The sequence below is a fragment of the Drosophila subpulchrella genome, chromosome 2L (assembly GCF_014743375.2).
Source record: "Drosophila subpulchrella strain 33 F10 #4 breed RU33 chromosome 2L, RU_Dsub_v1.1 Primary Assembly, whole genome shotgun sequence".
In the NCBI taxonomy this organism is placed as follows: Eukaryota; Metazoa; Arthropoda; class Insecta; order Diptera; family Drosophilidae; genus Drosophila; species Drosophila subpulchrella.
Window position 1 is genome coordinate 4,647,384 of NC_050610.1, and position 12,783 is coordinate 4,660,166.

At 41.7% G+C, this 12,783-nt stretch overlaps 1 protein-coding gene across 1 annotated transcript in view; it reads left to right on the plus strand.

The window, feature by feature from the left end:
* The window catches only part of LOC119546895 (nitric oxide synthase), a 40,110-nt gene extending 27,613 nt beyond the window's left edge, over positions 1–12,497 (plus strand). The window contains exons 13-20 of the mRNA XM_037853518.1: positions 2,390–2,534; positions 3,194–3,298; positions 3,413–3,480; positions 8,516–8,849; positions 9,557–10,699; positions 11,041–11,165; positions 11,929–11,995; positions 12,181–12,497. Coding sequence (XP_037709446.1) covers positions 2,390–2,534; positions 3,194–3,298; positions 3,413–3,480; positions 8,516–8,849; positions 9,557–10,699; positions 11,041–11,165; positions 11,929–11,995; positions 12,181–12,288 — 2,095 coding nt within the window. The 3' untranslated portion in view covers positions 12,289–12,497. The remainder of the gene's footprint in view (positions 1–2,389; positions 2,535–3,193; positions 3,299–3,412; positions 3,481–8,515; positions 8,850–9,556; positions 10,700–11,040; positions 11,166–11,928; positions 11,996–12,180) is intronic.
* The last annotated feature ends 286 nt before the right edge of the window (positions 12,498–12,783 follow it).

The following is a 12,783-nucleotide window of genomic DNA, read 5'->3' on the forward strand; positions in this document are numbered from 1 at the left end:
AATCTACCCCTGGTTTGGGAGGAGAATTGGGAACATATGAGCGGTGGAAGTTGATTGTTATGCAAATTTGACGTGCTTACTCGGATCGAGGTGATATTTAAGACATTTATAATCTAGTTTCCGCTATCACAATGGAAAAGTTAAATTCTTCAGTGTTTATTACTGAAAGAGAATTTGTATAAACACACTGGTTCGGAAAGTACAAGTCATACATCTAAATAAAACAATAACCCAATACAATATTTAATTCGCTTGATCTCTTCCCTTGAAATAATATTTGAAGACATACCCATATTGTAGAAGCCATGAAATATCACCCTTTGTACAATACAGAAATTTATCTGCGAACAATTGAGTTAACGAGGCACAAACTATCAGTTTCCAATAGCTTATGCAAATCTGTGGCAATTATTTGCCTACTATTGGCTGAATTGCATTTAATCCTTACACCTATTCACGCATCAATCCATTAATCGAATGCTCAAACAAACAACTGCGGTGAGCCCTAACAAATAAAATCAATTACACAATTAAGCGGGTGGGAAAAAAATGGATACCTGAAAACTGCTGTTAAATAAAGCGTGCAAAATTATAATGATTATTTAACGACCGCTCTTTAAATCACTGCATATTAATGACGTTGTCCACGCCGGCGTGTTTTTCATGCTAATTAATTTTAATTTACTGCAATCATTCCGAGGAAGCCGTGGCCAACAAGTAACTGCAAAATGGCTGGCACAAATTCATTAAAAAGTTATCAATTAAAATTGTTGCAAATGCATATGTATACGAGTTTCCATTAAATCAAGCCTTTTCGAGGACGCAACATATTCCAATGCTTAAATGATGGTGGCGCTGCAAAATCATTCGTATTTACGTATTTATGAGGATATATGTATTCGCACATATATCCCTGTTGGGATGACAGGCTGTAGACATAATTAAGTTTAATTGTTTCAGCACGCGCCGCGCCTCTTAGCGCTGATGAGATGAAATGGAATTAAATCAGCGCTGACATCGACAACTTTATGAAAATGAAATTATATTCATGCTCGCACAAAAGTGTGCAGCGTAATGCGTGGGGATGGAGGTTCGGGGGCTGGGAGGTGACGAAGTGCTGAAGTGGGTCTCCCACGAGGTGCTGCAAAGTGCGAAGTGCCAGACATATTGAATTACATTTAAACTGCCTATAAGCACCCAGTTTCCCCCTTATCCCAAAAAGTAGTTCCACGTCAGGAGCAGCCAGCAGGCGCAGAGCAAAGAAAACAATGCCATCCGAAAGAAAAATAATATATATGAATTCTTCAGGGGGATGTTCGAATTCTGGAACACCCTAGATTTGTTTTGGAAATTATTTTAGTGTCTGTTCAGTTCTTGCTCTGCTTTCTCTTGGAATCTTTTGGAATCAATCTTATCTTAGTCTGTAAAGATTATTATGTTTCGAAACTTAATGATAAACTTATTTAATAATTATGATACACTTTTTAACACTTTCCATAATATATAGATAAAGGCATAATTTCTCAATCCTAAAGATGATTAAGATTCAAGACCTAATGATAACTTTATCATTAAGTTCCTTAACAATACTGATTCATTTTGGCATACTTTCCATTATAAAAGTTAAAGATTAATGTATACAAATTTTAATTTAAGCTTTATCATTAAGTTACTAAACAGTGATAATTCATTTTGGCATACTTTCCCTTATAAAAGTTTAACAATAAGTATAATAATTTAATCCCAAAGAGATGATTAAGATTCAATCCTCAATGGTAACTGTGCCATTAAGCTACTTAGCAGTGAGAGTTTATTTTTACATAGCTTTCATAACATAAATTCTGTTGCTATGATATACTCCTGATATTAATATTTATTCTTATTTACAAATGAAAGGCTCAAAAATAAAGGCGAAAGAATGCTGACCGGTGTCTGGCACTGAAGCAACAGAAGGGTTTCCTTTCTTATATTGGCTCTTCATAGTGCAAGTAACATTCCTCGATTTTCCTTGATTTCCCCTGCTTTTCACACTGTGCATAAAATTTTATGCGAACCAACTTTAAGTGACGACATAAGAGGCGCGCGGGAAAACGCATCGTTCGACTCCTTGCAATAAAATTCTTTTGCGCCCTTTTGATTATTGACTAACCATGTGTGTGGGTCCTTACAGGAAAATATATGCTCTGCTTGTAGACAATTTTCCAATTACTTGGCATGTCAATCAAAGTGGCTGTATCAGCCGGCGTCCGTTATGTTCTATGTTATGGCCTTACCCCCGACATGAAGGCTTATGGGTCTAATGATGATGGTCGTGCTGCCGCTGACGCAGCTTTAAGTGTTTCAGCATTCGCCAAATACGAGCTAATCATTCGTTTTCACTTCGTTGCAGGGCTGTGAAATTTACATCGAAATTGTTTGGACGCGCCTTGTCGAAGCGCATAAAGGCAACCGTTCTGTATGCCACCGAAACTGGTAAATCCGAGCAATATGCCAAGCAACTATGTGAACTACTGGGACACGCATTCAATGCACAGGTGAGTTTATAAAAAAACATGGTATATTACTGCTTAACTTCAAAGTAAACCCCTCAAAGTCCATTTAACACTTCAAAATGCTAACACTCCTTGCTGTTTTTCACATTTATTTTCTAATTTGTTCAAAATAATCTCTGGAAATGGGTTTTGTCCCGGGCACTAAGCATATTTCATACTGCCAAATGAGATCCCCAATTTGACATTATAAAACGTTTTAACCTACTTCTAAAATTAGCCCCATTTCGGGTTCCCTGGACTTAACCTGCGACCTTAGGCTCTCGGAAAAGGCCAGCGCCACATGAGACAAATTAGCATAAAACCGAAATTTAGTTTTACATTTTTTGTGCCAGCTTAGTGTCCGGTCTGTTCAGTTTCAAACAATCCAGAGGATTCAGTTCAGCTTGGCCTAGTGCCCTTGTCATGTGTGTGTAAAAAGCATCTGCCGGCTAACGGCTGGCTAAATAAGATAAGCTGCAAACACCTGTGACAAACTACAAGATACATTCGAGAATCCAGGCTCATTAGGACCGCTTCCGTGGATGCGTTTATTGGGGGATGGGCCAAGCTTCTAATGACCACAAAAGTGTTTGGCCCAGCAAAAAGAAACGATACGAAATGAGATACGCACTGCTAAAGCGGTAAATTGTTTATTCATTTAGATATATTGCATGTCCGACTACGATATATCCTCCATCGAACACGAGGCATTGTTAATTGTTGTGGCCTCCACCTTTGGCAACGGCGATCCCCCCGAAAACGGCGAGGTAAGTATTCCCCCCGGATCATATCAAAACTAATTAATGGATTAGGCCGAGCGGCCTCCTAACGACCCGAAATGTGAACTTTAACTTTTCGTCCTGCTTCCTTTTTTCGCTCAGCTATTCTCGCAGGAGCTGTATGCGATGCGTGTCCAGGAGTCTGGCGAGCATGGATTGCAGGATTCTAGGTGAGTCAATAAATTCCCTCTTTTTTATGACCCATCCTGCTTTCTCCTCTCTGTTGGCGCAGTCTTTGCATAAATTTCGTATAAATCAATTTTTTCTGTGGTTACTTCGTTGTAGTGGAGGGGCAAGGATCATAAATAGGGATGGGAAAGGGCGCAACTGAATTGCTTTTTAAGCAAGTTTTCTTTCATTTTGAATTTCAAGCTTATGCAAATTGCTTTTTTTGCGTATCAATTTTTATTGTATACCTTGTGGGGCATGCGAAGAGATTTTAATTCCTTGTCGTTGGTTAGAGCAGACAAGCTGGATTAATTAATTATTTAGCTGGGGGTTGGATGCTGTCCAATATAGTTGGTTTAATTGAGAATGGATGAAAAAATGCCATAAAGAAAATGGGTAAATTGTAGAATTTTGTAATAAAATCTTTTAAAATGAAAACAAAAACTTTTAGATGTCGAACAACAGTTCATGAAATAATATAATATATATTGGCGTTAAGAAATAGCAAAATAATATATTTATTCAGTTGAAAAAACAAATTGGTATACAAAGACTTTTTAGGCACAAGTGGAACTTTTGTTTGATTTTTATTTAAAAGCCTTTCAGGCATTCTAAACAATCAATGAGATACAAAATATTTCTTATGTTACCTCATATTTTTTAATATTTATTACAATCCCATCAAGACATTATAAAAAGAATCTAAGAGATAAAAAAGTATTCCCAATGTTACCTTGAAAGAATGCTCACTGTAGCCTCTTTTAATTCCCAAATTTTCGGGTTTTCCTCGTAGTCCCCATTATTGCTGACACATATTTGGCATTTTTGTATTATTAATTGGCCGTTGTTGTTGGCCCACATATTCTGTCGTCGTCTGCGTGCCGAGTGCTTTAAAATTACAAACGCACACACACCAAGGCAAGTGGCACACATACCGACGCACACAAAGGATAAAGACACGCACTTAAGTGCGTGCCGCTTGAGAGAGCAGACAAATCCGCGCAATTTCCCAACCACCCATCACCCATTTATACTCCCACCCCCCCACCGACGAGGAAAAAACAATAACAATAATTTTGTTATTTCGATATTTTCCCTCACGTATGTCTGTGGAGGGTTTTTATGATGTAAAGGGGATTTCCGCTTGACAACTTTGACAACTTGGGGAACTCACACACACCATCAGCCGTTCGTTGGTGGCTAAATTTATACCTAAACAAGCTGGGAGTTGCCTGTTGAAAATGAAATTGAAAATTCATATGGAGCTCCCGAAGGACCAGAGGCTGCAAAAAAATCACACAAACTCTCTGCCACGAACGGAAGCCAATTCAATAACATATTACGTAAGTCAGGCTGTTAAAAATGTCCTGCGGCCGCATTTTCGATAAGGGAGATACTTTAATTGAATAAAATTGGGGGAAATCTCTGATTTGACATAATTGTGCGTGTTTATTGTTGAATTTCGGCATGTTTATTAATTTGTATTTATTATAATGGCCGAATAATGAAGAGCGGCCTCCCTCGTTTTCGGTTTCACTCTTTTCGCCTGCTGTAAAAACCAATTAATTTGATTTATTGCTGTTTTCATACGATCCTATTGTGTTTGCATAAGTATATCTGCTTGTTAAAGTAGGCGAAGCTAATTTAGGCGGAAGTTTCGAAGAAATTGAGCCAAACCTGAGTTAATTGGCGTGCCTCAGCCCACGTTGCCAATTTATGTTATGATGAATTGCTAAGCAAATTATAGTGCGCATCCTGGGCATATTTGTATCGGGACCGGCCTTAATCGTTTCAATTATTTTTAAAAACTTAAAGCTTTGCCCTTAATCGATTGCAATTCTTGCCAGCCAGGCATTAGCAAAATGAGAGGCGACTGCCTTTTGGCTCCCTCACTTGGCCCACGCGGCGTATGAGCAATTTAAACAAGCAAGCTGCTGAGCCCGATGCCAAAATCGCTTCGGGGAGGCTATCAACATCATGTGAAGGTCCTCCTTTTGGCTGCTTAAACGCATGGGTGAGCTTGCCTCTTGTATTTGCTTTTCTTATTTTCCCGAGGCATTTTGTCGCTTCGGAAATTGCTTTGCTGTTAATTGTTTGCTTCGATTGATTTAATTTTAAAGCTTAGACCTGGAAAACTTGCTGGTGCAACTTTTCGAAATTGAAACTTAAATAGTTGCTTAAAAGTTTCGGAATAGTTTCGGAGCAAAAGTCAAATCAGTGAGGAGACTTTTGCAGTCAATAAATTGTGAAACTATTTGGATAGCTTGACTTCTGTGGTTGGGGAATGGAATGGAATCGCTTAAAAGCCACAAAAGCGCACATCTCATCTCAAAATTCTGGCCTTGTCCTGCTTTGAGTCAAGTGACTGTCAGCTCGAGCTCACTTAATTGCAGTCTATTATGCCATCAACGCCTCTGAGTGTGCTTTTAAGTGCCAGTGGGTGGGTGTTTGTGTTTTTATGTGTGAGCACCTGACATCCGTATCCGGTTGTCTGTAAACTGCAACTACACGGAACGGGGCACTTATTCTCAGCCTTAGACGTCATCACAGAGGCAAAAAGAGGAGGAGAGGTGGCGGTGGGCACGTTGCATTTCGCCATAAAAGTTGTTTCACGCTGATGATGCCACCTATAAGCTCGCAATTACTCCACTTTGCATAATGAGTGGAGCCAAACACTTGAGTAAAATGGTTGTCAAAATCATTAGCATCTTTTTTTTATATGCCCACTCTCAGCAGGTTTCAAGTGCACGAAAATAATTACAAGTACAAGTTGCTGGATAGGGCCACTCGACTCAAGAGCCGGTTGAATAAATACGGGGCAAAATGGCACTGCAAGCTTTTAGGCAACTTGGTAAATTTATGATGCTCGAGAGTACACTGCGAGTATTAAGTATACGCATTGTGAAACATTATAAAAAATGAATAAAGTTTATATTGCTAAAAAAAATTAAAAATTTATTAATTTTTCTTGAATTTTGATGTTTGTACTTTCTAAGTAGTAAATATATTTTAACTAGAAAATACGCTATTATGGACGGCCTCGACTATTATATACCCGTTACTCAGCTAAAGGAAGTGCGAGGGAGATTGAGACATGCATGCAGCAAATTCTCTGTTTCCGAGATTTCACACTTTTATTGCTTTAAGAATGGTCTAATGATCAACTTTTAGCGTGTAGATGGTATTCATATCATCATCAGAACCAAATCTAATTTAATGTTTCAAAATATAAAAAAATGTGGGTGCTAGACAGGATTTCTTTTAGTCTTAGTTCATTAAGAAGTCGTTTCTAGCAGTGCTTTAGTGTAAAGGTACAGCCAATTCTACACGCAGCTTGGCAGCGTTTTAATTATGCCGAGTCCAGGATTTCCCGTCTGGCTCTTCGTCCTTTGGCCCTGCGAGTGTTTTTCGCTTTCAATAGTTTTGCTCTGCCACCTGCCCTGCTCTGTTCCCATCTCTTTCACCTCCCATCGCCCCGTCTCCCTCTTCAGTTGAGCTGTAAATTACAACACTCTTTTCACGCTAAGCTGCACTTTTGGGCTGCTGGCTCGAAAGGAATGGAAAGGATGGCGAAAGGATGTCTGTTTGTTTGCGTGCAGGATCTACCTAGCTCGTTGTTGTTGCTGCTTTAAGGAGCGTGTGATTAAGTTGATAGGCGTCACTCAGCTTAAAACTTGGCTAAGCACCGGAGCGTTGAGTTCTGCTACTTGCCACAGTGATGAATTGCGTATGTGGGATTACTCTGACTTATAATTACAATAGCTCTGAGGTGGCAGAAGTTCAGGAGATGGGTAAAAGGATTTGCAAGAGAGATGAACTCCCGGAAATAATTATTAACCCACAGATATGCTGACTGTGGTTTCGGTAATGTGTAAATATTCATTTTCTAATTAAATGGCGAAGGCAAGTTACTATTGCTAAATCCCTTTCGATATAATTTCGACTGTATCTCGTTGGTAAAATAGAAGATCTCCTTATGAAGCTGCTTAAATAGTAATGCCGTAATTTAATATTCCTCTGCGAGACCATCGAGTAGTGGCTCTATCTTGCCCATAATCCCCGGCGGGTTCTTCTCCATCAGTCGCTGTTAACAAGCTCTTACAACTTGTAAGCTCCATGCCAGCCAAGGCGGTCGTGACGGGTCCTGAGCCCTCAGCTCGGGGCAACAGGTTTTTACGACCCCACCAAAGCCATAAACTTTGACCCAAAGCCAAGCTGAGCAGCAGGAGCTCAAATAGTTTTAAACGCACTATGCCATGGAGCCATCACAGAGTGGGCCATGGTCAGATGCAGTTGGCAGTCGAGCAGTCGTGCAGTCTGGCCAAAAGCGGACTTTTCCTCGGCTCTTTGGTTTTCGTTAAAAACTGCCACTGTTCATTGTTGAATCATCACTCAACTGGGTGGTTTTCCCTTTCGTTACCCGACTGAGGAACTGCAGTTGCGGTGGAGGGGAAAAACTCACATGCTGGGAAAAAGCTTGCCGCTGACGAGCGGATGATTACGTTTTTTTAGTGGATTGCCATGTCCAAATTCAAGTCCAAATCTTGTCCTTTCTTCCAGGCAACAGCCCTACTTTGAGCTCATTTTATTTTGGCAGTTTTTGCACATTTCTTTCTCATTTTTTGTTGGTTTTTTCCTCCTGTTTTTTACTACATCCAATGACAAGCGTAATAAATGCTTTGCTGTCAGCCTCTGCTTTTCTTCTTTTATTGTTGCCTCCTTTGGCGTGTTTTGTTCATTGTTTAGTTGCTGCACAACAACAACAACCGGCAGCGGACGGCGGACAGCCGCCCTTGACCACGCCCCCAGCCCTTTGTTAGGTCGGCCTTTGTGAAATATGAATCTGGGGGCGGGAAAGCCCCTCCAAACAGGCCCCATTTTAATTTGAGTGTTCTGGTTCCGGGGGACTGTTGCCAAAAAGGGGGCTGCATACTTTTGGGCTGTCACCGAAAGAGGCGCACTGAAAACAGAATCGGGAATCTTCCCTGGTAATTCTTCCTGATATTTATTTATGTTCTTCTCCCACCCAAAAAACAGCATTGGCTCCTCGAAGTCCTTCATGAAGGCCAGTTCGCGGCAGGAGTTCATGAAGCTGCCGCTGCAACAGGTGAAGCGCATCGACCGCTGGGACTCGCTGCGGGGCTCCACCTCGGACACCTTCACCGAGGAGACCTTCGGCCCCCTGTCCAACGTCCGGTTTGCGGTCTTCGCACTCGGCTCCTCCGCCTATCCCAACTTCTGCGCCTTCGGCCAGTACGTGGACAACATCCTGGGCGAGCTGGGCGGCGAGCGCCTGCTGCGGGTGGCCTACGGCGACGAGATGTGCGGACAGGAGCAGTCATTCCGGAAGTGGGCGCCCGAGGTGTTCAAGGTGAGTGGCGCGGGCCAAAGTGACATCTTCCTCCGGAATCTGTGCGCAGGCACAGGGAAAATATGCTATGTGTTTGGTTAAGGAATGCTGCAAGGAAACAGTGCGTATACGCAATGGACTTAAGGTGCAACCGCACTTTTTAACGAACAAGGGCTGCTTTGCAGCAATATTTTTTCTAGAAGACGACACAGAAAAATAGTAAAAAAAAATACCCTACAAATGAATTACATTTCTTAAGAATTTAGAGTCTTTATTAAATGATTTAAGAAATAAGAAAATTTATTAAAAATTTTACTGTCACTATAGAATGATATTTATCTGAAATTGAAGTAAAAGTTAATTATTAAGGTCTAAGCAAATTAATGAAGCTGCTTTCATAAGAATTTTAGATTGACTTCCGAATTAAATTTAGTATACGGCGATATTTTTTAAATTTCAAAATATTTTCATAATTTGAATAACAATTTCGTTATGAGTAGAACATTTTTCTAATTTATAGTAACACACAGCCATCAGCTTCAAGTTTTTAAGACTCAGGACAAAAACTTGTGTAGTTCTAGCAATATGTAATATATTGCATTTAAAAAAAATTTAGATTGACCTTAGAATGATATCCACCTTCGATACTAATTGTTTCATCAAAATGAAGAAAAGGAACTTCCAAAGTTCTTTAGGTATTCTAATTTAGTTCTACCCATCTCATTCAGCTCGCTTGCGAGACCTTCTGTCTGGATCCAGAGGAGAGTCTATCGGACGCCTCGCTGGCCCTGCAGAACGACTCGCTGACCGTGAACACGGTGCGCCTGGTGCCCTCGGTGAGCAAGGGCTCCCTGGACAGCAGTCTGTCCAAGTACCACAACAAGAAGGTGCACAGCTGCAAGATCAAGGCGCAGCCCCACAACCTGACCCGGTTGAGCGAGGGGGCCAAGACCACGATGCTGCTGGAGATCTGCGCGCCGGGCCTGGAGTACGAGCCGGGTGACCATGTGGGCATCTTCCCGGCAAATCGCTCCCAACTGGTCGATGGCCTGCTGGATCGCCTGGTGGGCGTGGATAATCCCGACGAGGTGCTGCAGCTGCAGCTGCTCAAGGAGAAGCAGACCTCGAATGGGATCTTCAAGTGCTGGGAGCCGCACGACAAGATACCGCCGGACACCCTGAGGAATCTCCTGGCCCGATTCTTCGACCTTACCACTCCGCCATCCCGGCAGCTGCTCACCCTGCTGGCGGGATTCTGTGATGATGCAGCGGACAAGGAGCGCCTCGAGTTGCTGGTCAATGATTCGTCGGCCTATGAGGATTGGAGGCACTGGAGGTTACCCCACCTGTTGGACGTCCTCGAGGAGTTCCCCTCGTGTCGCCCACCGGCGCCCCTTCTTCTGGCCCAGCTGACGCCTCTGCAGCCCCGCTTCTACTCCATCTCCTCGTCGCCACGTCGGGTTAGTGATGAAATCCACCTGACGGTGGCCATCGTGAAGTACCGCTCCGAGGATGGACAAGGTGACGAGCGCTATGGCGTCTGCTCCAACTATCTATCCGGATTGCGGGCGGAGGACGAGCTCTTCATGTTCGTGAGGAGCGCCCTGGGCTTCCATTTGCCCACTGACCGGAGTCGCCCTATCATTCTGATTGGACCCGGCACTGGGATCGCTCCGTTCCGCTCCTTCTGGCAGGAGTTCCAGGTCCTTCGCGACTTGGATCCCGTGGCCGCCTTGCCCAAGATGTGGCTCTTCTTTGGCTGTCGCAATCGGGATGTGGACCTGTACGCCGAGGAGAAGGAGCAGCTGGAGAAGGATCAGATCCTGGACCGAGTTTTTCTGGCTTTGTCCAGAGAGCAGGAGATTCCAAAGGTATGTTATGAATCCTTATTGTTAAAAGTCAAAGCTTTTTAAACCTAAGGATTGAGAAAAACTGCTTGTTAGTTTACATTGCAATTCTAAAGTCCTAAACTTTTTATTCTTATACTTTGTAAATTCAATTGTGAAATATATAAAAACTTTTTCTTAATACATTGTCTTAATAATTTAACGTTTTTTGATATTAATTAAGCAGATGTCTTAATATACACAGAATGTAGCAAAATGAAATGTCTCAATAAAGACAAAATTGCTAATCAATCATTGAGGCGTCCTCCGTGTCTATGAGCAATTCCCGCTTAAACAATGATTTGTTTTTTGATTGTGCATTGCAGACATATGTGCAGGACCTGATTGAACAGGAATTCGATTCGTTGTACCAGTTGATTGTCCAGGAGAGGGGTCACATCTACGTCTGCGGCGATGTCACGATGGCCGAGCATGTGTACCAGACCATCAGGTAAGGTTTGCTTTGCCGTTAAGTTTGATTGCCTTTGTGTGTTTGGGCCGAGGAGTGGGCCATGCTGCTCTCTTCCTGGGGAATCAGGCCCAAACCATCCTGAACCACCTCCTTTGCCTGGTCACCACTGGGAGTTTTCTGTTTTCCAATGCCCAACGGTCAGGTATTTTGCCATCGTTTGGCTTTTATATTTCGTCTCTCTGCCTCGCATTTTTTCAAAGCTCCTGATTAAGTGCCTTATTGTGAAATACGGGCTGTCTCCATCCATACACACAGGATATTGCATAATGGCGATGTCTTTGGGGGGGATTTCAATGGGGACCTGCTCGTAATCTTAAGCGGTTTAGTTTAATTGAAACCGGGCTCCAGACCTGATCCTGGGGCTCATCTTTTGCGTTTGCTAATTGAAATGAAATTCATGTTAATTAATAAATTATGAAGAAGAAAAACTGTTTGGATCAAAAAAAAATCCAGAAATGACCATATTAATTTACGCAAAATGAAATGATATTAATGCAGAAATACTAGAAATGTAATCTTGAAGTAATAGCATTATTCTTGCAAATTATATGACTGTGCCCACATTGCTATTTTACGTCTTTCCTTTCAACCCGTCAGTTTATAAATCTTAAAGCTCTTTCGCCCCACCGTCCCCATGGATTACGTTTCATATCCCAGAGCGAATAAATAAACTGTTTTCAGAATTTTCCTGTATTTTCTATACACACTTCAGCTCTAGCATATTTTCCTTTTTCTTTGGCAGGAAGTGCATTGCCGGCAAAGAGCAGAAAAGTGAGGCGGAAGTTGAGACATTTTTGCTAACACTGCGGGTAAGTATCCTTAGTGGTATAAGGCTGAGCTTTAGCTATAAATACCGACAGTGGAGGGCTTCCTCCCTGCCGCACTCTGCGTATGAACAATTTTCCCAGCTGGCACAAATATAGTTTTGAACAATGTAGTGTAAACCAACATTTGATGACAGCGAATCTACATACATTGTTTCGATTTTTGCTAGGACGAGAGTCGCTACCACGAGGACATCTTTGGCATCACGCTGCGAACGGCTGAAATACACACAAAGTCAAGGGCCACGGCCAGGATTCGAATGGCCTCGCAGCCCTAAGGAACTTCGAACTAATCAAAATAGGAGGGTTGATATATCCGGATAAGTGAACAATACCAAACATTTGTTCTTTATTTCTTCCATACTCAAATGCAATTAAATATTGTCGCTTTGTTCATTACTTATTCGTACGAATAACGTTTAAATAATTACATTTTATTATTGATTCTAATGTACAAATTAATTCCGAAATCAAAATCTAAATGTTAAATTATATTACAAATAAACGAATCCAAAAAAAGAATTCCATCAAATCGTTAGAAAAAGGGTGGGCGTGGATTAGTCAAATTCAGTTTTCAATTTCAGCGCCGAAGTTAAGGCCATTGGCTAAGCGGCTTAAATTGGCTAAAGGGAAATGGAAATTCGACGATTGGCAAATTGAGCTGAAAATGCAATTTATAAAATAAATAGTCACTTCCTTTTCCATGTATTTTTTGTGACTTCCTTTGCGCGAGTGCTTCTGCTTTATAGAAGGAAATAGTCCCAGTTTGACAA